This window comes from Idiotropiscis lumnitzeri, chromosome 6, assembly GCF_059441095.1.
Source record: "Idiotropiscis lumnitzeri isolate Australia: NSW breed Sydney's pygmy pipehorse chromosome 6, RoL_Ilum_1.0, whole genome shotgun sequence".
Taxonomy (NCBI): Eukaryota; Metazoa; Chordata; class Actinopteri; order Syngnathiformes; family Syngnathidae; genus Idiotropiscis; species Idiotropiscis lumnitzeri.
The window spans coordinates 20,127,327-20,155,237 of NC_142396.1; the positions used below are offsets into that span (position 1 = coordinate 20,127,327).

The 27,911-nt window shown below is 40.4% G+C and overlaps 1 protein-coding gene across 2 annotated transcripts; it reads right to left on the reverse strand.

Moving 5' to 3' along the window:
* Nucleotides 1–1,203: 1,203 nt before the first annotated feature.
* On the reverse strand, nt 1,204–27,910 carry LOC148335548 (BTB/POZ domain-containing protein 10-like). Of its 2 annotated transcripts, none has more exons than XM_088299120.1 (8): nt 27,760–27,910; nt 14,549–14,793; nt 12,492–12,813; nt 11,845–11,947; nt 8,381–8,501; nt 7,142–7,339; nt 3,701–3,811; nt 1,204–3,359 (listed from the first exon to the last, which is right to left on the reverse strand). In XM_088299120.1, the coding sequence occupies exons 2-8, from the start codon at nt 14,727–14,729 to the stop codon at nt 2,926–2,928; spliced, it is 1,470 nt and encodes a 489-aa protein (XP_088155246.1). In that variant the 5' UTR covers nt 14,730–14,793; nt 27,760–27,910; the 3' UTR covers nt 1,204–2,925. The 2 variants fall into 2 exon arrangements, with proteins under 2 accessions (XP_088155246.1, XP_088155245.1); XM_088299119.1 differs by lacking the exon at nt 27,760–27,910 and adding an exon at nt 21,430–21,716.
* Nucleotide 27,911: the final 1 nt, after the last annotated feature.

Genomic DNA, 27,911 nt, shown 5'->3' on the forward strand with positions numbered 1-27,911 from the left:
ACTCACATCTTTAAAATCTCTTCCAAGTCCAAATAAATGTCTTGTACATTTGGCACACCATGGAGAAATCAGGCCTGTCAAAGTGGAATGGCCTTATATTGGGTTTTGGTCCAAATTTGCCTGTTTTCAAGTTTCGGTATACAGAAAGTACCATTTGCTTTTTTTTGGGACTGGAACGAGGCTTTATCTAATCCTCAGACATATCTATTTTAACCCTCAGAAAATTAATTTCCACAATTTTAATGAATTCAAAAGGTCAGAAAAAAAGACATTTTTGTTTTTATGAATTTGTTGAAGTTGAATCATGGGTCAAATTTGACCCGCGAACACTAGAGATGTGGGCAGTTTTGTAACACATTACAAAGATAAAATTGCCAAGTATATAAAATGAGGCTTCGAAATTGTGAAAAATCGCTTGAAAATGCCAGATTCGTGTCTGCTCAATGCACAGTAACTGTACACCACTCAACTTTCAGTTTGTTTCATTTCAGACCTGGAAACCTGAATTCTAAAACGTTTATTTTTTTGTTGATAATTGTAGCCAAAAGCTATAGAGTATAAAATTAATGAAAAGCTACCATCTGAAAAATTTGAGGATTATATAAGAAGTCATTATTTTTAACTTCAAATTAGGTGGGAAATGGCCTACTGGAAAGATTTTTTCTAATATGAGTTTCACTTTTTGAACTGCTCATTATGTACAATATAGCTGTCAAAATGACAGCACTTCATTTTTTTTTTATCATTAATTTACACAATTATGAGAACATACTAGAAAAGTCCTACTTTTCCTAAGTAAAAATGGTTGCTTTGTACCAGTAAGCTTTACATCAACCATGGAGCATTTGTATTAAAAGAACCAACATGTTCAAGTACATTATACAGAAAAGATTCAAAGAGGATCACTGAACTCGCCGGGGCATATTTAGTAGCAGTGCGGCTTTATGTTCATTCTATCAGAGAAGAGCCCACAGGTTCCGACTGGGTGCATTTCTAGCAGAATTTGATACCCCAACACAAGCCTTCAATTTCAGTGAAGTGGAAAGGACTGCATAATTTAACTGGAGTCAGGCCAACTCAATTAATTAAAACAGTTGGATGACTGACAATTAGTACAGGCTTGTTCTATCCTCCGAAGATTTCGAAAGTTAATTTAGCTTAGATGTACAAATGCAATAGAAACAACAAAGTTAAAAGCTCACGGTATGCTTATTTTTTATTAAATAAAAAAAACATTGTGTTCAATATCTCAATATCGACATCAACATGTGCTTGCAGCAGTGATCAATATGTGCAATATAATCATGTCAGCCAGGAGAGACGCTTACGTTTCCGACTAAAGGAACCTACAATGCGATTATTTGATTATAAGATTGGTGGTGGTCAAGTGTCATTGTAACTCACAACACATTACATGTAAAACGTGACATCTAGTGGCTCCATTCAATATGACTTCATCTCAAACCACCTTTTCAGTATCTCCAACGTGCCTCAATGATGACCACAAAGAGGCACTGAACTTTGCAGTGCAAATGTACACTGAACAGCCATGCCATGATGATTTACATAATATGTCAAATGACAAATAAAAAGCAGTGACAAATATTCTGTTTTTACAAATAAATAATCCTGTTTAAACAATTTAACTGTGTTCATTATTGTTGCGGTAGTTGGCAGTGGTGCCGAAATGTTGTGCATCATGATGAGCTGTTTGAAATGTTTTTGTGTCAGTGGCAAACTAATACCTCTCATGCTGACAGACAAACTGAGCATGATCTTTTAAAGACATCCTTTTTGATCCACATTCTCATAAAGTTGTGGCTTGTTCGCGTACAGCGTCATATTGACAAAACACTCAGTTGGCTTTGGTCTGATAAATAAAAACGAACGTACTAACAAAGGTGGGCAAGGAGCCCAGTGCATGTGCTGTTTGTCTGTCAATCAGAGAGAAAGCTGCAGCCGAGGTGCAACAAGGCAAGGCAAAGTGGTGTTTTGCCATGAGGGGGGAGAAGAGGTGTGTTGCGGATCAAGGCCAGTCTGTGCTTCACTGTGCTCCAAAATGTGGCCAAATCCCTCAAACGAGTCACATGACTTGGGCTGGATTTACACTGCAAGCCCGTCAATGATGGCATTTGATATCCATTTTGAGCTCCATGTGCTAGTACACTATTTTTCCTCACTGCTAAGGTAAGTGAGCACATAAGTGGAACGACCAGTTGGCATTTCTGCACACAGGTGGGACAACTACTGTTACTAGTGAGGCATACTAGTTGGTATTTGGGTGACAATTGTAGTGTCCAAGTGGCTCCAAGTGCATGATACATGCTAAAAAGTTGGAATGAGCAGTGTTGCTCGTGCAGCACACTAGTATGTGTACTAGAAGGCCCTAGTGGCACTATCTTAAAAAAACACTACAAGTGTGACGCAGGCAACAATGAACTCAACAAAAAATAGCTCTTGTGCAACCATTATGATCAACCTAAAATATAGTTCTATAGTAGGCCTAAAAAGTATTTCTATGAACACTAAACATTGTGCCTAAATATAGAAACATTTACAGCAGATAATTATTCAATATAATTCAAAAAAATAATAATTATAGGGTTTATGATTCAACTTTTGTATAGGCAGTGATTCTTTTGTGTACCACAAGAGGACACCACACTTACTTAAACCAGTGATTCTGAATGTCTTTAACTGTTGAATGTGCCTGTTCTTGCCTAGTGAGGACAAAGCACACTACTAGAAGTAGTTACACTACTTGCACTGAATTGTCATATGAGTGAGGACAAAGAGTGTAAAGTTCTAGTACATGGGCCTCAAAGTGGAAATCAAGGATACCGAATAAACGTCCAAAACGAAGACGCCTGTGGTGCAAATCCAGCCAAAAAGCCACCTCGACTAGCTGTGTAGTGAGGGTGGGCGTCATGCAGAGGGCGAGGGTGGCTCGGGGTCAGAATCGTAGCGGTAAGCTGTGTGCGGCAGGTCGGCGGGCACCACAACGTGAGCGGCCAGGTTGTGGTTGTCCTGAACCCGCTGGGAGGCTGCGCCCTCTGCGCCCCGAACCGAGGGCGGCGGTTGGCGAGGGTCGAGTGTGCCGGGCTGCGGGGGTGCGTCCAGCTCGTCCACCTGCGGGCACGGCGGGTGCATGACCACGAGCTGATCCTGTGGGATGTCGGCGGCGGCAGCAGCCAGGTTGGTGGTGGACTTGGACTTGACGCACTGAAAGTCTACGTGGCGGCTCTTCCCTTCTTCCTTTTCCCACGACATGCGGATGAAAGGACGCTGGACGTAGTTATAGATGACCTCCGGACGTCCTCCAGGGCGCCGCTTGACCTTCTCCTTATAAGTCGGGTAGCCTGGAGGAGGGTTATAATAGTTTTGGATTTTTTTTGTTTGTTTAAAATTTAAAGTTTTTTTTAATTCAGCTTGTAGTAATGGCTAGAGTAGATTTCGTAATTCATCGCTTACACAGGATACGAAAGCAAAGAATGAGGCTCCTGTGTTTCACTTGACAGCTAATTTCTTTTTCTGTGTCATGTCAAGAAACCAAGCTACACAACCTTGACTACAATTATGTTCTGCATATTATCTTTAGCCATGCTCGGACATGCGCTGCACGTGACCTGTACATGACGTCTCAAAGACAGCTAATACACTCTCCATTGTATGTAAAACGTTAATGGCAGTAGAACTATACCTTCTATTCCCAGTCGGATCTTCTTCAGTCCTCTCTCCTTCAACACCGACTTGGCCACGTCACGGTTTTCAATGTATTTGAAGAAGCGGTACAGTTTGGTGCTGTAGATAACTGTTAAGAAACAAGGAGACATTTACAAGTTATGATGCTTTAGCCATCTTTTGACATCAAGTCAACACAACACTAAACACTCAAAAGGAAATATTTGGTAAGTGCGAGTTCTCTAGTTGGCTCCCAGACTTGACATCAAGGAAAATGAAAAAGTAGACCTATTATCTAACTTTTTATGATGAGGATTATTAGAAGTCATTTTTATTAGCGTTCAGATTACAGCAAACACGACATCAATTAACTTTTTTTTTCGGACTCGTGTAGTTTCAAGTTTGTCACTGCTAACACTAACACCATGGCCACAAAGTGTGTGGAGTTACTTCTGAAAGTACCCGGCATCAAAAATATTGGATAACAGCACATTTTAGATCCAGAAAATGTGCCACTTTGCACCAGATGGAGATTACTATGATAGCTTTTACTGCTTTCCTAAAGATACTGTCCTTCATATGCAGGGGGGTACGCAAAATAAAAAGGAAGGAGTTTAGATATTTCAGTAAGGTTCAAATTCATTGTACTGCTAACGGAGCAGCTCACCCAATAATATAGGCAAATGCAAAGAGTGGGCGGCACCACAAAAAAAAAAACAACACCTTTAATGTATTGTAACTGCATAAAATGTAAGTGGGTGACGTGTCCAACCGGGTGATTTTCCGGTGGGCCAGACTGCTCAGGGCCACAATTCCAGCCAAAAAATTCAATTTCCACTGGCCATTTTGAATCAATACTACAAACACACAGGACAGTAAATTGGTGCTAGTGGGCTATTATATTATATTCACCACTGATTGCACAGCATTTATTACTAAGGATGTCACCAAGTCGCAATAATTTCACACACAACTGGAAACACTATAATGATACTTGTCTGTACAGAAAACACACTAAAGAGGCATAACGCAGTCCAAATGTGTCCTCTGATTTTCTAATACGGCACCTGTTGCTTTGTGGCGATCATGAAGTTTGTGTCAGTACACTAAGTGGAACCAGAAGTAGAATGAATAGTTTTTACCATTTCAACTCTAAATATTGTTGTCTTAGTGTTTGATAACTGTGTTTGATAAAAGTGTTAACTGTCTTATCTCACATTTTGTGCGCTTGTCTATTGGCCCGTGTTTCACCTCTTTTCCATTTCAACTATTTATGTTCTCATAAACACAGATTGTGATCTTGCAAGTTCATTCAACTGTAATTGTGGGAACAGTAAGCTATTTCACATTGATACATCATACAGCCACCCATCATCCGAACTGTTTCACCACACAAGCATCACAGGCATAATAAGGATAAAATTGTATTTATTTATTTTTTTATTAATACGTAGTGACTTAAAGTCGACCAGTCTGAGCGATCAAAGTCCCGGGCTGAAAATGAGTCATATTTCAAGCCTGAGTTATTACTATTAACTAGACTAGACTGGATCAAAATCAGTTGATATTTAGGATTTTCTGCAAAATCGGTGATTGACTAATGTCATAAATTGTGCGATCTAGCGATCAATGATGTCAATGATCGTCTCCACAAGCTCATTCACTCTGGGGTTGTTCTGCACTGCCATACTGTATGTGTGAGCCCAAAAGCTACTCAAATTTTAGCCTTGTCACGTATCGCGTGAGCAGAAAGCGTATCGACCTTCCAATCAAAAAGGAATAGCATCCGTGTCAACCGTCTTTGTGCACCGGGATTTGTACAACACAGCCAGCTTCTAATAGGAGCAAAAATGAGCAAACATCGTGTTGGAGAGGTATCAGGACCAATTTGTTTAAGGTCTCACTGTAAACAAGATGGTGTGCTGTTCAGAGCATCGGCAGGAAGGGGCAGGACTCCACGGTGCGATTTAGTATCCTTGACTGAACTTATCTTGCCAGCAAACAGACATTGATGCACGAATAATACTATTGACTGATTGATAGAGTTGATCGAGTCTGCAAATAAACAAGGGAAAATATTAATTTGTTTCAACTTCTAATATTGCAAATAATATTCAGAATATATTAAGAAAACGTGAGCGTTCAAAATATATGAACGTAAACAAGTGAATCAAAGCAATGACAATATAACAGCACCATCTATTGGCCACATAGATAACTACATTCAGTGACGACAAGGTAAGAACGATACATGTAATGCGAATTCCATCACTCCTTCGTCAATGTAGCAAGGGGGAGGCGGCCGTCGCTACACTCAGAGACAACACAACATCCTATATGAGAAGAATCCATGCCCTTTAAGTCATATTAATGAGCGCCAACGGCAGAAGCCTAATGCTAGCAGGCTAATGTGGCTAACTGATTCACAAGCATACAAACCGTAATTAACTCAACAATACGAGTACACCTAAATGTACTAACGTTTCAACTCGAGGCGTAAAGCCTCAATGAGTTAAGAAATAAGTATTCATCCACTGAAAGGCTGAACTGGAAAGGATGCACCTCACCTATGTCGGAAACAGGTAAAAAGAAATGCGTACAACAATGCGAGAGAACAATGCGCGAACGTGATCTCACGAGAATGAATGTAAATAGAGAACTGAGCCTTTACCACACACGGGCTACTTGTCAAGAAACATTGATTTTTTTTCTTTTTGTTTAAGGGGAAATTTATTTTACAAAACGGTGATCATGAACATTGGGGTCGCGTTCGTCAATTTACTCTCCTGTGCACGATTCTGAAAGCATGTGTGTTTGAAGAGGCAAGAGCGCACACCGCCTCGTAAATTTACGAACGCAGCCTATGTTCTGAACCAATCAGCAGCTCATGCTTGAATTGTTTCCACGTGGACTGCCTGATGAACTGGCGCACCGTGCCCACAGTTCGAGCGCCGAGAGCGTTCTCCGGCACTCTGTTTTTGGTGCACGTTGAATAACAAAGCAGACCACTTAAACAATGCTCGAAGTTTCCAAATTGGACTGAAGCAGTATATATATCGGCGTATATTTTCCAAACGCACCCAAGATTACTTATTTAATAAACGGGTTTTTGCTTCATTATTTGCATAGACGTTGTGATGAATTATAACTGACCAATATATTGATGTATAATCGTGTATTTGTTTCTGATTGCAATATATGTCACGATAATATTGTATCATAAAATCCACTTCGATTCCTGCCCCTTCTTTGCAAACCAGTCTGTGAAAACCGACAAGCACAAGCAAGCACTGAGTCCCACTCAAAAATGTAGACACACCTTTTAACAGCATGAAAAATTCGGTCCAAACTTTGGAGTGGTTCAAGCAGCAAGTATGACAACACTGGCCTGACTTTCAAAATAAATGAATCGACTTTTGCTTGCTTGTTCATTGGATGATTCAAAGAATACGAGACTTACTCTGAGAGTATTCCTCTCCCATCTGCGGAGGGTACTCTTCATCCCAGTCCACCACGTCGTCGTCGGTCAGCACCACAACGTGGCACTCTCTCTCTCCGCTCTGTGCGCTGGCCACCATCAGCGGCAGCACCATCTCCTCCAGGTAACACTCAAACTGACGCCTGGCCCCGTCGTTGGACAGCTCGTGCATCAGGGCACCTACGCGGACAGCGAGAAGGGAGCAACACAACTTTTTCAATGGGTCTTTTTCCTTCCGCTTACTTGTTCACCCATACAGATTAAGTTTGTGTTACAGTATCAATAAAAAAAAAGTGTGTTCTAAAAAATTTTTTTTTTCTTTAGTTTTTTTTTATTTTCTCATTGAAATGGAACATATCATAATTTCGATTAATTGTCCATTTAAATTTCTCATTGCTGACTCATCTGAATCATGTCAACGTCCCTTTCCTTTTTCAGCGGTTTATTATTAATTAGAGAAGAAAATGATGTTCACACAGCGGAGGACAATAAAGATGAATGATGTTGCGTAATCTCCTTTTATGAGAACCTTGTTGCAACTGTTGCCTGTTTGCATTCGAACCAGCATTGCTAGCGCCAAACACTAGTAAGAAAGTATTTCCATAACATTTCTTTTGGTACATATTGGCAGGATCAGTATTAAAAAGTTTATTTATCTCGCTGCTTATAATTATGTGTTCAATGTATTAACATTTCCATCAGATGCCTAATCTGAGCTGATGATGTTAAACTAATGCAGCTCAATGCCAGACTAATAAGCAGAAACCATTCAAACAATGTACGGTTCTTTGAGAATCAGGTCTGCTCATGTGGGTTTATTTTGTGCATTAATAAAACGCTGTCAATCTCTCAGCTAATCATGACCTAGTTTAGACCATCAACACACACACTAGACACACAAGAGAAGCCATGAGTACAGGCTGCCCCTCCCACACACTCCCAAACAAGCAGGCACAATAATAAACGCAACATGAGTGCTGCAACAAACAGACAGTAGGTTACATCGAAACTTAGTCGTATGAAGGACAGTGACGCGCTCATTTACAACCCTCACGTAAACATCATGCATCCGCCTTGTGTGGAAAGTCAGGCATATTACTATTAAAACCAAGATAAGTCAATTGCATTCCTCTAAAATAGCAATGACACTCACCAATGGCAGCACATCAACAAAAGCAAGTTGCACATGAGCGTGCATGCCGCTCCACACGCTGTACTCACTGAGGTCTCTGCACTTGATGGTGCTGTAGTTGAAGGAGATACACAGGTAGTCACATGCCTCCCTCAGCTCAGGAATGGAAATGCCGTCAGGGCAGCGGATTATCCCCGATTTGTAGTAATCCTGCCATTTTCAGCGCCATCCACACAAGTGAATAAGTGAGAAGGGAGGCGGGCGTTCGCACACAGACACACACACACGAAGGATGGGAAACAAGACGCCATTATTGATGCTGCCGCTTCACGCACCGAGGCAGCGGGGAGGGAGCGAGAGAATGTGTGTGGGAAATAGATGGGGGAGGGCGGGGGGAGAGGGTAGTGAAGTGCTGACCAACGTAAAAATCCGGCAGCATCACAGGCACTGAAGGGGAAGTCTGAGGGTGGGAGGCGAGTACAATGGGTGAGGAGGAGGAAGCTGCTGTCGTCACACTCCCTGCTCCACTTTCCCATCTCTTCATGCCTGCCTGCAGCCTATCTAACATGTCAGAGGAAACGCCCTCGGTTGAAATGGAAAGCATTTCTACGACAGTTCCCACTTCAACCAGTTGTCTTCTTTTCATATACATCATAAGAACAACTGTGCGAGATCACCACGCTCACTCAAAACCGCTGTCGTTCAGTCCTATTAGTAAAACTGATTATGTATGCGCATTCTTTTTATTGGTCATTTACCCCACAGATCTCAAGCAATAATAGCCTTGAAAGTGTTACGAACTAGTAATTTACTTTTTTTTTTTTTTAATTACAGATTTTTTTCCCCTCTCCTGTCCCCCATTAACACACAGCTCTAGGAATGAGCCTCTTACATTTATCCTTTGAGACCAGAATAGAAAAGCAATCATTCTCAATCTCAGGTCAGCACTAATATTAGTCGTTCTTTGCTGATAATGATGACACATTTACATGTGTTGCTGCACCATTTGTGTTCAAAGATGTATTGCTTGACACTAGGAGTAGGAGAGCTGTGTTATTATGTGTTATTAAAAAGATTGACGATGCTCCTGGCCTCTCCTTCCTATGTGTATATAATTCATTACCATGGTGCAATTTCAGAGTATTAAAGAATCTAAAAATAGTGTCGAGTCACTGCTCCTTTAAATACGACGTGGATTTGACGACTCTACTTAATCTTAAACACATTGTGCTGAGACACCACTGCCGTGTTTCCCTAGCAACCCTGCATTAACAAACACTGTTGGTCACCATGATCTCTCCCAAAAAAGAAAAAAAATCAACAATCTTATAGAGCAGAGGAGGCATTCCGTCTGCTTCAAATTATTGTGTCTAAGGATGAATTGTTGGCTGAGACACAGAGAGTACGTGTAAAAAGTCGCTCAGCCCTGGCCAAAAGAAGCATGGCGTGTGTGATAAAATAGACTGTTAGATGTGCTCGTCATGGCATTGTGGCCAGACAGTCGGAATCAATAAAAATTTTCAGCTTTAAAAATGCGCTATGGCGCTTGTTGACATAATTGACCCATGGAAATGGAGTTGCGTAGTGAGCTCGGGATGGAGTTGTCCCAATATTTATACTCTGTATAAAACAAAGAAAATTAAACATTGTACAGTTGTATATTAACTTACAAACTTAATTGGCTCCGTGACCCCATCTGCAACTCGAAACATTGGACAATTGCGGTAAATTTCCCCATTGAAATGAATGGGCTCCCCACCTTGGGAGGGGCCAAAAGGGTCGGGTGCTTTGTGAGCTGAACCAAAGTGGTTAAAAAGCTCCTTGCTGGCAAAGCCGTGGATGGGATCCGCCTGGAATTCCTAAAGGCTCTGGATGTTGTGGGGAATTCCTGGTTAACACGTCTCTGCAACATCGTGTAGACATTGGAGACAGTGCCTTTGCATTGGCAGCCCTGGGTGGGGGTGGTCCCCTTTTTTAAGAAGGGAAGACCGGAGTGTGTTCCAACTCCAGCGGGATCACACTCCTCTGCCTCCTTGGTAAGGTCTATTCAGGAATGCCAGGGAGGAGGGTCCGTTGAGAGGTCTAATCTCAGATTCAGGATGAGAAGTGTGGTTTTTGCCCCGGCTGTAGAACAGTGGACCAGCTCGGCAGGTTCCTCGATGGTGCATGGGTGTTCGCTCAACCAGTCTACATGTGTACTTGGAGAAAAAACTCGACCGTGCCCCAGGATGGCCGAGTGGTCTAAGGCGCCGCGTTCCGGACGCAGTCTCCCCAGGAGGCCTGGGTTCGAATCTCGTGGCTGCCAGGATGGCCGAGTGGTCTAAGGCGCCGCGTTCAGGACCCAGTCTCCCCAGGAGGCCTGGGTGCGAATCTCGAATTTCCCCATTGTGGGACTAATAAAGGCATTATTATTATTATTATTATTGAAGAGTTCTGCGGGGGTGCTTCGGGAGTATGAGGTAGCGAGTTGCCTGCTACGGTCTGCTCAGTACCTTATCCCATTGATGTCAGAGTTTTGTTTGCATTGCCGGCAGTAAATCGGATTTGTTGCCAGTGTGTAGGACTCCGCCAAGGCTTCCCTTTGTTACCGATTCTCTGCATAACATTTATGAACAGGATTTCTAGGCGCAGCCGAGGCAATGAGGGGGTCCGGTTTGGTAGCCTCAGCATTGCATCTATTCTTTTTGCAGATTATCTGACTTCTTCGAGCCACAATCTACAGCTTTCATTGGAGCAGCCAAGTGGGAAGCAGTTGGGATGAAAATCTCCATCTCCAAACGTGAGACCATGGTCCTCAGTTGGAAAAAGGTGGACGGCCCTCTTTGGGTCGGAAAGAGATCTTGGCCCAATTCATAAACCATTCACTTCCAGAACAATTTGTCTGAATTTTCACATGTTTAATAAAACTGCAGGATAGTTATTGCCGTTTTTAATGTAATTGGAGAAATTTTGGGGGGCGGAATCCTTGCAGCACCACATTATTTTTTCAGGAGACCCAAAACGACATGTTTGTTCAATCATTAATATTACATCATCAAAGAGCGCAAGACATTTTCAACACTTTAGATTGCTTAATAATTAAAACAAAAAAACACCCACATGTGTGGACTGGCAGAGCTTGCTGATGAGCTGATCTTTTGAGTCAGGTGTGTTGGAGGGAAACACCCAAAACATGTAGGATACCAATGAGCTATGACCTTGGTCACAACAATTCTTTTTGATGAACTGATTCTAATGATTCAGTTCACTTTGTCATGCACATCGCTAGTCTGCTCAGCACCTCCTCACGATTCCCCACGCAAATAGTTGTAGCGGTACAAACCCATGAATGTAAAGTAACTGCGAGAGCAAGCCAGGCACAACAACCTCTCATCTGCACCTACGTACGCAACAACTTGGTGATGTCTTGTAAGTGTAATGCAACAGAGGATCAAAGCAGGAGACAAGCTTGATTGGAATAACGGTCACAGGAAGAGTGAGGTAGCAAGTGAGAAAAGGACAGCAAGGAAACTCTTCAATAAGACAAAGTGTGAAACTGTCAGGCAGTTCTTACCAAAATTGCTCGAAACACAGTGGAGCTGATACCATCGGCTACCTCAAATTCTCCCTTTTCATTGGGCCGAGTAAAATGGTTGTCCCGCCCCGAACCAAACATCCTGAAAGCAGACGAGAAACAAAAAAAAGATTTTGGACTCTACACACCTGGACAAAGTGTTGGTACCCCTCAGTTGATGAAATGGAAATAAACTAATGGCAATCACGCAGTGCTTTTGAACTGTGGTTCAACAGAACAAACTGAGGAAACAGGTATTGGTCCCTAAAGAAAAAAAAATCGAATGGGAAGCGCCTGCTAAAACAAAGGGGAATTTTATCTCTGTGATTGCCACGCTAGCCACGGGCTACTTACTTTGGCAGTCCAGTATATGGACCGTCATGGATGCACCTCTTGATGAGTTAACCAGTGCTTGCTTACATTACTATTAGTGTGCAGAGTTTATATAAATCTTGACACATATGAAAATTAGACATTGTATTTAAGTTGCATGCATAAAATCATAAACAACACATGCAGTCTAGGTCCAAGAAAAGACCCTGACAGAAACATGTGATTCTACCACAGACCATTTTAATATTACATGAAAATCATACAGTTGATTTCAGGTTTCTGAAGTGGGAGGCAGACAGTTAACCTGTTTTTACCTGCCGAGCATGGTGTTGGGTTGAGCTGTGAAGATGGCCGGATCCACCACAAATCTTGTATTGTCCACAATAAGAGTCACTCGCTCTCCGACTCGCAGACCGCCACGATGAACCTCTTTGCTGCTGAGGTCATACACGTAGATCATATCACACGGTCCTTGGCCAAGGGTCTTGGGATGGTGGTCACCAACAGCGGTACCAAAGGACCGAGGCAGGTGTCCCGCAAACAGAGCCCCTCCAACGTTTGAAGAGGGAAGCGAAACCCGGGGAGGACGTGGACTGGAGGATCTGGAGGATGAGCCGCCATCACCACGTTCTCGGTCTGAAGGAAAAGAATTGTAGGACGATTCAAACTACTAATTGGTTTAGTTCATTCGCACATTTAGTGGTAGTAGTACGACCAGGAACTAAATTAATGTTCCACAAAAACTTCTAAGATCACAACAGATATCTTATGCTGATCTTATAAGACTAAAGTTCAGTTTTCAAAATTGAAGCATGACATGCACGTGGAGACGTTCAAACTACCTCGGCCAGCTGAGCATCAAAATAATCAATTATTTGACATGTGCCCAAAAAGTGTCAATGACACTTTTCCCCATTAACTAAGACCACTTGAAAGTTCTGGCTAATGACGCAATAGTTCTTGATACCACATGATTGAAAAAAATAAACAAATAAAAACGTTCAGAAGGGTTGAGAAGTTATGAGAACTTTGTGCCATTTTGTGTGCTCAGAAACATGACTTTACATTTCATCTTTCCTGCAATTACATAAGATCTTCACTTTGAAATGCATCGGTTTGGCTTTTTGTGTGTGATTGCAAAGAAGAAGCTGAGAAGAAAAATGTGATGCATACTGAAGCTTCGGTCCCAATTGATATAAAACAGTTATCTGACAACCACTAGAATGTGAGCTGTTTAGACTTCAGCCCTTTTATGCTGCATACTGAAGCCAGGATTTTTTTTTCTAGGTCACTGTTTTGTATAAAGGGTAATGACACGTAATGTTTTACTATTGCATCGCTGTGTAAAAGCAGTTAGTGTAATTTCCGCCTTGAATGAGTTTTGTGTAAAAGGCAAAGGCATCTCTCCTGTGTCAGCTACTTTACAAGTAAGAGATTCATTTTTGTATGGCATGACTCACCTCTGAAGTACGACTATCCCTCTGCACAATCACTGTCTCCATTATACAGTCATCAAAGTTTATGCGTGATCACCACTACTGTCAACATCCCACCTTGACTCCCGACAGAGGTCGTGAGTTCGATTCCAGCTCCGGCTTTCCTGTGTGGAGTTTGTATGTTTTCCCCGTATCTGCGTGGGTGTCCTCCGGGTACTCCGGTTTTCTCCCACATTCCAAAAACATGCATGGCAGGTCGATTGGACACTCTAAATTGCCCCTAGGTATGAGTGTGAACGCGGATGGTTATTCGTCTATGTGTGCCCTGCGATTGGCTGGCAACCAGTTCAGGGTGTCTCCCGCCTACTGCCCACAGCTCTGATCGGCTCCAGCACCCTTGTGAGGAGAAGCGGTTAAGAGAATGGATGGATATATATTATCTGGAAAAGGCCATTGCTTAAAGTGGCATCCACATTCTTACATATCATTCATGAAAGGTGAAAAGTTGAAGTCGGGGGCCGACAATTTTCAAGAATAAGGCCAGAGGGTTGAGGCCGGAACCGTACAAAGATCACAGCCGGAGGGCAAGGGACTGACCGATAAAAAAGGGTCACGTGCCAAACGCAGGTGACTTCTGACTTAGAGATTTGTTTCAGCCATGGTAGAATTTGGTGAGGTTTTTGTGCAGTTGTGGTGACTTAAAAAAAAAGGATTTAAAAAGTCAATTCTAATAGATCGAAATCAAAACCTTTCATACTAATTCATGCTTCATTTGTCTTTATTTTAGCATAAACCCAACCAAGAAGATCAAAACCCTAATACACAAGCAGCATAATCAGGGTGTAGCAATCCAATGTGTCTCATGGTGAATTGAAGTGGACTACTTGATGGGAATGCACATTTTCAAATAAAGACGTTCTTTCTGCTCTCCTCACCATGCTGCCGAGTGGGGGATGTTACATTCCGGATGCACGGCGTCAGCTGGCTTTCTCCTCGCTCGTGTGACGAATCGCGTGAACGGTCACTGGAGCGCCGCCGCTGCTCCCAATAATATTCACCTCCTCCTCTCACCCCGCCGCTGGCGTCACTGGTGGCACCAGCCCCATACAGACTCATGGTCCCGGCCCACCTCTGCTGCCGCTGCTCGCAGTGCAACACTGACACACCACACTGCCTGTTTCTAGGAAACAACACATTAACACACAAAGAAAAGTTTCATTTTTCAAAATGGCCACCATTGGGGAGCTGCTGCTTCTACTGCCTACCGGCTGTCACACCTGATAACAATTTGCACTTAGTTGGAGAAGATATAGTGGGCTGGTGAGGATGTGAATTGGGCTTTATTTTGCTTTTCTTAGGTTAGGGGAAAAACACTGTATTCGACAATCTTGGATCTGGTTTGGTTGTTGCTGCTGGCAACCAGTGCAGGGTGTCTGTACCCCGCCTAATGCCCGAAGTCAGCTGGGCTAGGCTCCAGCAGGCCCATGACGCTCGTGAGGATAAAGTGGTTCAGTTAATGGATGGATGTCTCTTAATGAGCCTAAGAGGCCGTAATATATAATATGATGGTATATTATGTTCTTCAGTCACACAATTACAATATTCTCTTGTGAGTTCAAAGCAAGACTAAATTCTAAACAATTAAAAATTGATTGTGGAAATAACAGAAAACATTTCACTGAGGCTCTAAAGCACGAAACAGCGGCATTACTTGAGAGAACATAATCTCATGTTAACGCTGATGATGATGAAGAGGTGAGGCATGGCACCTCTTTTACTTGATTATGCACATCAGAAATTAAGAATATTTGGAATGCAGTAGAAAGACGAGAAGCCAGAGACGTCCTCATGTGACCTCTCGGGAACAGACGAGAAGCCAGAGACGTCCTCATGTGACCTCTCGGGAACAGAACACACAAAAGCGACGCCACTAACCTCAAGTTGCGGCAACAAGTGTTGCCACAATATCAAAATTGATACTTTGATACCATACGTATAGACTGTATAGTATTTCGATACTGACCAAAGGTGCCAAGTAACTAAGTAAAAATACTCCTTTACCTTACCTTATCTTACATCTGTGGCTGTAAGTTTAGGTGAACCTTACTTGCCTTCCAATAAAGGTTAGTGATGACACGGCAATGAAATTGGACACCATTACAATATTGAACTACAGGTAGTCATCACATCTTCCGCTCCATGAAACACACATTAATACTCACATATGGCTCTTTAATTAGCCTTGTCGGCCTACTAAATGTGATGATCATTTTAATGGGCATGTTATGCAGCTGAAACAGGTAGCCTTCAATGTAACTTTTCAATATAACATTCTAATCATTGTGGCCTTTATAAAAAAAATAAAATAAATTGAAAGCAGTGCACAGTATGTCGTCGTGAGGTGGCCTAAACTTTTGTCTTTCATGTCAAACACTTTGTGGATTCATTAATTTATGTTATTTCATAAACGCAAGCTTAAACAGTAAATCACGATTAGACTATCAGAGAACACAGAACAGAATGAAAAGAAATGTTTGACTCGACTTCCGCTTCAATGCATTTTTTTCTCCTTGCATTACCTTTACTTTTAGACTTTGAATAATTTTCAAATCTATACTTTTATTCTTTGACTTAAATCAAAGCTGGAGTTGCTATTTCAACTACTATTTGTCTTTTATACTTTTTTTACTTCTACTTGAGTAAAAAACTAGACTACTTTTGACACCTCTGATGCCGACAATGAAAGGATATTGCGGCAAAAAAAAGAACAAAAAAGAAAACCGAAAGAGTAAAACACAGTGGAATAACTGGTACCTAAACAAATGGTTTTATTTGACTACATGTATTCAGAAAAGTTCAAGGGCACTAATTAGAATATGTTTGACTAAATAAATTCATTTTAATCATTTTTAATCACAGCTGAAAATGTTATCATGATTATATACACGTGGACAAAATTGTTGGTGCCGCACTCTTAATGAAACAATGACAATAAGAATAGTAATAATAATAATGAAATCATCATCATAATCCTAAAGACAGAAAGAAACAAATACTATAAAACAAAATGTTATGGAAATTAATCAATTAAAATCTTTTATTGCTTTTGTATTGTGGTTCAAGATACAGTAATTATTAAAAAAAAACATGAAGCAGGCCTGGATAAATACTTAATATTTTAATACGCTAAACTGGAACCTTTCGAGGAAGAATTCGTTTTTGTAACTTTAAATGGGACTTGTGTTTTGGCCCACGCCTAATGAGCAGACTACACCTATTGTCTAAGGTTTGACGCATACTTTCTCCAATATTTCAGCTCTTTCCACAGATGTTCAGAAGGATTTACATCAATGCTCATAGATGGCCACTTCAGAACAATCCAAACTTTTCCTCTTTGCCATTCTTGGTTGTTTTTAGCTGTGTTTTGGTAAATGGCCTTTCACTTGCATGGTGCTTTTCCACCCATTAAGGCACTCAAAGCCCTTCACGCTGAGTTTGCATTCACCTACTAATGTGATGGCGCAGCATCAAGAGCAACTGGGGGTTCCGGATCTTGCTCAAGGATACTTCGACATGGTCACACAGGCCGGGTAATCGAACCCAAAATCTCTGGGTTGGGAGACGACCACTACGACTGAGTCATGCTGCCCATTAGGGGTCATTACCCGGTTGCAAGATCCATGCATGCCCTGCAACTCAGACCTAGTCGTCTTAATCAAATTGTGCAGAACCTTTCTCTCAAGAATACCATGATAGTCTTTAAATTGCATTATAACCGGCACTGCTTCAAGACTTGTGCCAGAAGGAGCAAAGCAGCACCAAAACATAAGACTCCATATTAAAGGGACAATATTCTTTTCTTGGCATAATTCATTTTTGCGGCTGTGAACAGAGCTGATGTGTGTTACCAAAAAGGCCAACTTTTGTCTCGTCTGTCCATAGGCCATCTCCCAAAAGATGTGTAGTTTGTTAAAATGTCTTATTTCCAACATTGGTGTTCTCCTTGTTTGTCTGCCATGAACACACTTTAGCTCAAAGAACGATGACTGGTCCAATCTGACACTGATTTCCCGTGACTTTGGAGTTCGCCTTTAATTTTTTGGGAGGTTGTTCTAGGCTATTTTGTTTACCATTTGTATGATACATATTTTCCAAATTGATTACATCAATTTCCCTGCTGCGGACATATATAGGGAGGTTGGCTACAGTCCCATGGATCTCAAATTTCTGAATAATATATGCAACTGTAATCAGAGAAACATCAAGCTGCTTGGAGATGATCTTGCAGCCTTCACTTTTAATTTGCCAGTCCTTTCTAATCGCCTGAGACGATTTACTCCTTTGCATTCTTGAGTTCATTATCAGGGTGTTACAAACCAAGTCACCAAACCTCACATTGACTACTTGTCAAGATTCTTTAGATGCCATGGTGACCTGTGACCTAATAACAAAAAAGAAAATACTATCTGCACCCTAATTCAAATCTACGGAAAAATATAATGTCTTCATTTCATCGCAATCCCACAACTCACTCACGATACAAATTCTGCCTCGTCAAATGGAACAGATTGGGAACACTGATACTCGCCACTGTATGAGATGAGCGGGCTGCGTACCTGCTATCATTACTTATTTCACTAGCTTGTGAGGTTAATATTAGCGTAATAATTAGCATCTCGGCATGCGTCAACTTTAAGTTTTCATCGGTGAGGCCCCCTGGGGCCCGCGGACCGGGGGTTGGGGACCATTGGGTTAGAACACTGTTAGAAATGTGTCCATTCGATACGCACATCCAGTCAGACTTGTAGGAAAAATAACTCCAGACAACACTGTATGCATCTTGTTTCTTTGTGAGGAGCTAAATGTCCGCAAGAGTGCGATAGTTTGCAACCACGTTTGTCTGTCTGTATTTGCCCTGCACTGACACCCTAAGGGGCCCCATTTGACACCGCAAGGAACAGTTGAATATCTTTTCCACATCCGCATAGCACAGGCCTGAATCTAAAAATAAAAGGTCAGGATATCTGCTCACTCATTCTATTCAGGACCTTTTTAAGACACTTCAATCAGAATCAAGAATGTACACTAATTTTAGATCAATTTTAAGGATTAATAAGGTTTAAATTGACAAAACATAACATTTTCAGACACCCGAGAATAAGGGTACACATTTTAGATCACTGTGTGTGTGATCACAATGGTTTGCTTAATCAAATTACACCTGGAAAAAAATATATAATGGACTCTAATCGGTGAAACAATGCAGACTGTTTTTTTAATCATGAGTCACAGCTTTTTACTGTTGATTTTGCGACATTTACTCATAGAAGCAGCCATTTTGCTCCGCTATCTAGGGGGGTAAACATCATAGTTGGAACATCATTCTGATAGCTAAATTTTAGCTTTTAAAACAAGTGGAAAGCACTGTCATGTAAGGCTGGGCGATATGGTTGAAAAGTGTATCTTGATTTAAGTACTTCATGTCAGTCGATATTGATATATATCGCCTTTTATTATTACTTTTTTTACCTTTCAAAATATCTAACTTTATCTTCAAATATATTAGCGTTGAGGAAAATGAATTAATTAATTTAAGAGGTTAAAACAACTAAAAAAGCGTCAAATGAAATGGTCAAATTAAAGATTAAATAAATATCTTTTTAAAAATAATGTGCTTTGTCGGGCACGGCGAATGTATTTCATATTAGTCTATCAATGATTACTGATTTTTTTGCCTTTAAAAACAATAAAAACCATACAATTGATTAATATTAATCTCATATATTAATGTTAATCAATTGTAATATAATTGTAATATATGTAATGTAAAATTTCTGATGTGTACATAATTTGCTGAAATTTTGCTTCAAATTACTCTGTAAACTGTATTTAAAAAACAATCAGGACTGTTCAGAATAAAATGATCGACCGATTCAGAATGAAATGATCGTTTCGCAGCGTCAATGATCCTTTTATGTTTTTGTGGTAGACTTTAAGATCTGACCTCATATGGACTATGCGGGATAATTCTGACTTGCATCCATCTCAAATACAGCATTAATCAAACACTCCCCTTCAACATTACCCACAAACAACTCTATGATGTAAAATGGGAACATGATTATGGATGGATTATTCCATGTTTAGTAAATATGTAAGTCTATCTTGAAAATTAGGGACGGACATATTAGATATGCAATAGGCAATTGTGAGAATGCCACCGGTTTATGTGGAATTGAGGCAAAATGTAGGACAGTACGAGCTTGCACACAGCTCATGCACTCAGTGTCCAGTGCAGTCGAAAGAAATTCAACATGACATCAAATTTGGAAAAATGAGCCCCATCCACTCAGACGTCTGCCATGGTACAACTCCTGAAGAATAATATTATCAAATGAGCATAACTATTAGTAGGCTGGATTGGTAATTTCCCCAAAATGGATGCAACCATATGAATACTGAATTTGCTCAATTTTCAGATTATCTGTTAAAACAATGCAAATTTTTCCCTGGTAGTCGGCAAGTGTCTTTCCAATATTCAGTAGATAAGAAATAGGTGCAGTACATGTGTCAAATCCTATGAGTCAGGGAGCAGGTGACTCATTAGCGCATCATGTCTCAAAAGGAGACCCAGACAGTGCAGCCCATGATACAGCATGGTGAGTTCACCATGACATTCGTGTGACATGCTCACAAATCATCTTGTGTTCAAATCTTGTTTTCTGGTACACAAAATCCAGACAAGGTCAAAAATAGACTTTTGGCTGGCTCACAATTGGTAATACTTGGGATATGTAATATATGTAGCATGAACAACTATTATATTTGTGAAATCGTATAGACATAATCCTATAGGGAGAGGGGAAATAACACATAAACTATGATTAGTCTCTGTTTGTTTGAATGTATATACAGATATATTTAAAAAATATTTAGTTCAAGCACAGCTGCAATGTCCTTGAAGAAAAGGGTCACAACAGCAGATTACGGCTTAGCAGGTAACAGTTTACAGACGAGACAACCTCCTGTGCCCAAACACAGAAAATGCACTCGCTTGCTCCTTGGCATATTGAAGTGTAATCCCACAGGAGATTCTAATTGTTGGCTGAAATTGGATAATAAAAACAGAAGCAGCCAAACTGGCAGACAGCCATGCAGCCAGACCAGTATGGTGAGGCGAACAAAGGAACTGAGGATGCAATAATAATATAATACTTGGGGAAAGCTGCTTCTGTCATCTTCTCACAAAAAATGTACATGTAGCACGAAAGGTTTGACTAGTAGTCCAGTTGCTCAGAAAAGCTTCCCATTAGAAAGCACTTGGCATCTTTTTGTCTTTTAACACAGTTAAACCTAATCTTACTGACTAGGTCAATGGCCCTGAGCCACGTGGGTGCACGGATGGAAAAGGTTCGGTTCGCTATATCACAGACGACTTAACCATTACAATGATACACTCTGTCATGGCTAATATATTAAAAGCAAGAGGTGAAAGAACTCAGGGGGTGAGGGTCCCATCAATTATTTAGTGGCTGCTGACACAGACCGGTAGGCAAAAGCAGTAGCACCAGCAACAAAGACTGGGAGGAGGGCATGTACTTCAAGATAAGATTGCTTAGCACAAAGAATAAAAATGTGAAAAGGAGGATTTTGAGTGCATTAAATTTGTATTGATAACGATTTATAAATGAGTAGGAGGGTCAGACAATGAAGCCAGTGAGTGTCTTGTCCCTCTGGAACATCACTCCACCACTGAAAAAAAAAAAGGCGAAGTACTGGCGAAGTCTATGAGAAAGCTAAAAGCAAGCAGACCTACCGGTCCCGATGAGCGGGCCAAGCGTAGACAAAGCAGCAAGGGATGAGACACGGGATGACAGCGGCACAAAAGCCTTGCGCTGCTCCGAACAAAGCGGGCTTGCCGTCAGTTTCAGCATCCTCGCTCATTACTTTGCAACTTCATCGGCATCGTTTCCAAAACACGACTTGAAGCCCAGCGCCTCGTCCCACACCTTCGAACGAGCCGACATCAAGAAAATGGATAGCGTGCGAGAGATTCAGATCCTCAGAAGAGAGCTTAAACTGTGAATGGCCGCGTGCTTGACTGAATCGGACCGATGCTGCCTTCAGGTGCGGCTCGTAAACGCCCCCTTCTTCAAGCCTCGTTCACCGTGTTGAAAGAATGCTGATCAAATCTGAACACCACCGGTAGTAAGAAAAAAGCAAAGTGTTTCATGAATTAATTTCTAAAATGTAATTTGTAATATTTCCAAGCAGTGGTGGGTAATTTCTAGATTGAATGACATTTTAGCAGATGTGAAAACTTAAGTTTGGTAAATTTCTAATTGAGTAGGATATTATACACATTTAGCATACTAGAGCTCATCAAAAAGTAGCTTGTGCTCATATCACCGCTCCACAAAATCACTTTTATCTTCCTCTTGTTGCATAGTCCATACTTATCCGAAGGAGTGCAAAAAGCTGAAGGCCTTGTTTTTTCTTTTTACACCAGTAATTCTGAGATGTTGTCTCTTGCGTTTTCCAACTGTTGCCAACTTGCAACCCACTTTTATACAAGTTAAGAACAATAAAGAAGACCATTAAAAAAACATAAATAAAACATCACTTGTGTTAGTCACATCTCCAAAACTATTGTGTTTTTTGATCCATCATCATTGCATCATTAAAGCGGCAGGCCATTTTTAACACTTTGCATAGATCAATAATTGGTAAAAATAACAGAATCACATGGGGACTGACCAACAGTATAGCTTGATTTAAAAAAATAACAAATAATCCACATTGGTTTAAACCATAAATATACCATCAACTATGATCCCCTAACACTTTAATAGAGACCTATGTAATTTTTACTTTGCAAGTTGTGCTTTTATTTTATGTGGATACTTGTGGACACGAGCAAGCAATGTTACATGTATCTTCAGTTCTGCCAATTTAGCTATTTTTTTACTATATTTGGCAACTTTTCTGAGGCCTGCAGCAACAATTTACCAAAAAGGACACCAACGTGGCCTTGAGGTTAGCAACATTGTTATTTCCTGCATGTTGGAAGGATGAGAGCCAAAATTATTTGGCCTGATAATATACTGTATGCAAATTTACAGTTTCACACATGGTACATATTGGTGTATCATAAGACATGGTATCATTGTACTCAGGCTGCAGCACTTAAATATTTTTGTATTTGGATAGCAGACTAAAAATTTTAAGTGAATAATCGATTATTCAGATAAAAATAAAAATAAATATTTTTGCTTAATGACAGATACAGAAAACCAAAAACACATTTGCACTTAATAGTAAACAGCCAACTGGTTTTCATCTTTAGATCATCCACATTGTATACATTAAACAGTGCATAGCAGTAAACTATTTTCCTCTCCAGAAAAATTTGTGAGATTTTACACGAAAAAAAAAAAGATGAAGTGACGTCAGACGCATAGGAGCTATTTTGCTGGCTAAAACAAAACACTTAAGTAAACCTGTGTCAGGCTGTCAGCAAGTGTGCACAGTTATTCAGGTCTATCAACTGCTAGCGAGTCTTATGCTTCTAGCACCGTACAATACAGTAGCAGCGTAATTACGTCGTTTCCTTTTTAAAAAAATTTTAAGCACCCTTAATTAGCGATTCAACATCAGTTCAGGACAGCGTTGATTTGTTGTCCTTGGAAGCGACAGTTTGTGACGCCAATAAACGATCCCTCAAACACAGTCTGGAATACAAGGCTAGTCAGCCATTACAGTGCAGTGAACAACTTCAAAGTACTACAAAGACCAAGGCAGAGCATGCAGAGAGTGTCCCGTGCAATTGGGGTATTCCAATTAGCGTTTACATGGACACATACTCGGGTTAGAAAAGGAGTAACCCAGGCATGACAATCAGAAGTTTAAAAATCCAAATAAGGGCTTCTTCCGGGTATTGCATGTGCTTACCTGGCTTTTAAAAAACAGAATACTGACAAGATTTGTGTTTTAAAATATTTATACTGACTGCATGGAAACATAGCCAGTAGTAACCTCAGGCTTTAGGCACTCCGATGTCATTTTCAGTCAACAGCAAGTGACAAAATGGCCGCCCACTATGATGGATAAAATGGGTGAATTCTTCTGCTTAACTCATATTCCACAAAGGCAATATTAATCAGAACAGTGTGTTTAGACGAGTGGTGGCGCATAGACCATATTGTGAAGAAAATGTTTGAATTGAATTTTCATTTAAATATAAATGGCAAACAGATGCCTTGATTTTAAACAAATGCAACATGAATACTCTCCTTAACTTCCATAAACAACCCAGGCTAAAGTTAGGTCCTTCCCAACATAAAAAGTTTTTGACTATGAGTTGAGATATATAGCCTCAACATACTATACTTCCTTGACACCACTTACTACTTTCCTCTTAGCCAGGGGCTTTGGAAATGTCTTGTGGCATCACACAGCGTAGTAGCGAGCACAAACAACCCAAACTGGTATTTTCCAGCAAATCGCCAAGGTTAGATTCCGACAGGTAGGGCAGCTAAATTCTTGAATAGTGAACAACGGGGTTTACTGCATATCACAGATGTTTAACTCAAGGTACGGGGGCAAGATCCAGACCGCCACATCACTTTATATGGCACACAAAAGCAAATAATATGTGTCAACTTCTATGGCCCTTGATAAATCCAATGTTACTCTTTTTATAGTAACTGGAACAATAATTGAAAAAAATACTAGTTTAACTTCTGCATTCAGAACTAGTAATTGCTAAATTTGTTGTGTATCATGTAATAATACAGTGAGAGGATTAAACATTTATTTGGTTTCACCGTCCTAATGACACTCTGTGGGAAGCCATAACACTGTCATGTCTGCTGTAAACCGAGCATCCCCCTGTAAATTTTCTACGACCTATCTGCAACCCTCCTATTATGAGTCTACGACTCATTTGAGATATCACGTTTGGCCAATTCAATATGTAGAATCACGTCGGGCTGCCGGGTTAAATGAGCACTGTGATTAGCTCTAGCGAATCAGTGCACTGAACAAGAATGGGAAAAGACAAAAGCGGAAAAACTGAAAATTGAAGCTATTTCTCAGGAACTAAATGACATTTGCTAATTTTCACATCTCTGCTATGGACATAATGACTGTACAGAAGAGCGCAGAGATGAAGTAATCACTCTCATTCTCAAAGTACCACCGTTATTCCACATCACTGACAAAAGGCTATGCATTGACTATCGCCGCCGATGGCATGGTGGGGTACTACTTCTCACGAACGCGCAGAACGTCCGGAGTAGTTGGCGTATCCATTGGCTTTTGCGGTGTGTGCTTAGTGATTTGTTTAGGCCTTAAGAGTAAATCAAGTAGGACGATGTATGTAGCATGTGGTTGCCATGCCTGCCACACAGTCAAAAGATTCTGGGTTAGAATCTCACTTCATGTCTTCTTGTATAGTTGCATGTTTTCCCTGTGCGTAGATGAGTTTTCTCCAGCCACATTCCAAAAGCAAGTTTGTCTGCAAATGAGTGTTGACCACTCTGGCCTCTCGTCAGACAGCAAGCAAAAAAACATCATTGTGGTCTTACAGCCATGTAACAAACGTAGTTGAACAGTAACTTTGCCAGAGAGCGGACGCTTGTCTGTTTAAGACACACTGTTGAGGATGTCGAGAACACCAATGTGTAGAAACCTCTGCAAGAAAAAAATTACCGTATTTTCCGGACTATAAGCCACTACTTTTTTTCTAGATTTAATACAGCGGTGCGGCTTTTCTGTGGATTTTTCTTTTACCTCTAGGGGCGCTCTATAGTTCCGAAAATACGCTAAATAAATCTTGATTGTTTTTCTCTAGGTCTGTTCTGTTTTACTTAGTAAAGTTGTTGTAGTGGCAGCACGGTGGCAGACAGGTTAGCACGATGGCCTCAGAGTGAGAGACAGCACCTACATACAGGTGCGGCTTATAGCCCGGGAAAATATGGTAGTGCTCGCCTCAAAATGCACTGCATTATTGATAGGAACCGAGAATTCAAAGAAAATATATAGAAAATGCTAATGAGGGTACTAGATTTACACTCCATTCACATTGAAAAAAAGAATAAATTAACTTTGGAGTTCTCCGTCAACCATTCAACAGACAACAATAAAGATGTAATATTCAACGAGCTTCTTTTACCTGCAGGTTGTATAGAAGCACCTGTTTCTAAAGCTTAAAATGTTGGAAGTGGTGCAAGACAACCACGGCATTGTATGCATTTAGAAATAAGTGGATTTTGTTCATAGTCAAGATACTGATATATGTAATAGACTATAACCAGTACTTAATTATAAAAACATTTTTAAGTGGATTTTGTTTTGATTCAGCATGTTGATATTTAATAGTCTATAAACAGTCATTGTAAAACAAATACAGATATTTCAATGTTTTGCAAACAAGTGATTACATGTTTTAAATAATTAATCACAAAAAATGTCCATGATTAATTGTGATTAATCACATTTTTCAACTACTAATTTTTGAGAAGCGTTTCACAGATATTGACTTGAATAATATATTGGAATTAATACAAAATTACGAAATATGAAGTATATTCAATTCAAAGACTGTTCTAACTTTCTTTCATTCTTGACTATTATCTAGTAGACATCTTAACTGGCATTTTCCTTGGAAACATTTCTCAAAACTGCCCACAAACACCACAACCTATTAATGTTGGCTTGCAAGGCCCAGTAGTAACTTGAGCACGTTTTTTGTTCTGAGATGATGTGCTAAAGATCTACAGCTAATATGGTACAATATTTGAAGGGAATGCTAATTATTTTTTAAGTAAATCAAACTGAGTTAACTGAGTAAAAATATTTAAATGAATTAGAATTTTTTCGATTAATCTCCAGAGTTAACTAAATTTTGCCAGCCCTAATAATATGTTAATGTAATGATAGGATGATTGTGTATTAAGTCACTTTGTACTGCAAGTATTTAGGACAGAGTTTGCATGCAAGTAATAGAAACAAAATAGAGGGCAAAAATGTTTTCTACGTAGTCTTTGAGCTTGTTGGTTGCAATGATTCTGAACGACAATAATTTTGGGGGAAAAAAAACGATGACGTCACTTGTTATAATATCTTTTTGTAATATATGTTTTTGCCTCCATGTTTGTCATCCCTGTCTGTTGTGTCTGAATGTTCTGAGATAAAAATAATAAAAAATCTAGTATAATTACTGCTAATTTTGAGAGGATCATTCTTTTTTTTTTCTGTCTCCACTGTGTGCTTGTCGAAGACGTCACGTCAATTTTCCGTTACTTTGGGAATCAGACCTGGTTAAGGGTCGGAGGCAAAGCATGGAAATGTTTAAGACATATTTCACAAAATATACAGCCATTATAGTCATGCAATCTTGCAGCCGAGTGAACCACAGCATTGCTGCAAGTTTGGCAGGAGAAACGTAAACGTTCCACTGCTGTTGCAGCAGCGGCTTCCCTGGGAATAGGTGGAAGTGACGTAGGAGCTGATGCGCCAATGTGACAGTAATGCAGTGATTTTTATTTCTTTTTTTAATAAGTGCATCAAAATATGCAAATAGAACAACCTCGGTTAAAAAAAAGCACAGAGGCAAAGGAATATATTTGAGAAGTACGTGATTAAAGCGTGACGTCATCAGCAGGCGCACAATTCACCAAAGGACCCCGACCACATCTAGCAACCCGACCAAATCTGGTACCAACACCGGATTGGCAGCTGCCGCGACACCATCGCCACCGGAAGTTCTACGTCACAAAATGTGCGTAGAAAATGTAAGAGAATCATAAATGTAGTACTATTACTTTGATCTCTAAAATTAAACAACGCGTACTATAGCTTTGAAAGTTTGTTTAACATTTACATTTTTTTCAGGATTGGGCAGGCATCATCAGTATCTTAGCCGCGGATTTATTTTTTGTTCGTTTGTTTAATTTGAAATTAAAATAATGTCCACCAGGAGACGTGAGAACGGAACACCTTGCATAACTAACCTCCGAAGACAATAAATTATGGTTTCATTGAATCACTTTGCAGAGGACGTACCACTTTTTGGTGAGAGAGAAAGCATCAACTACGCGGACAGCTTTGATTTTTACCGTTAAAAAGTTCACATTTTCTTTACCTTCTCGTGTAAATTCCAGAACTGAAGTGTCATTCCGGACAAGAATCCTGTGCTCAATAAACACAAGTGACTCGTGTATTCCTTTTTTAAGGCTAGACAGCCATGAACTACATTTGCCTCTTTGTTGTGGTTTCTCTAGCTGACATCTCGCG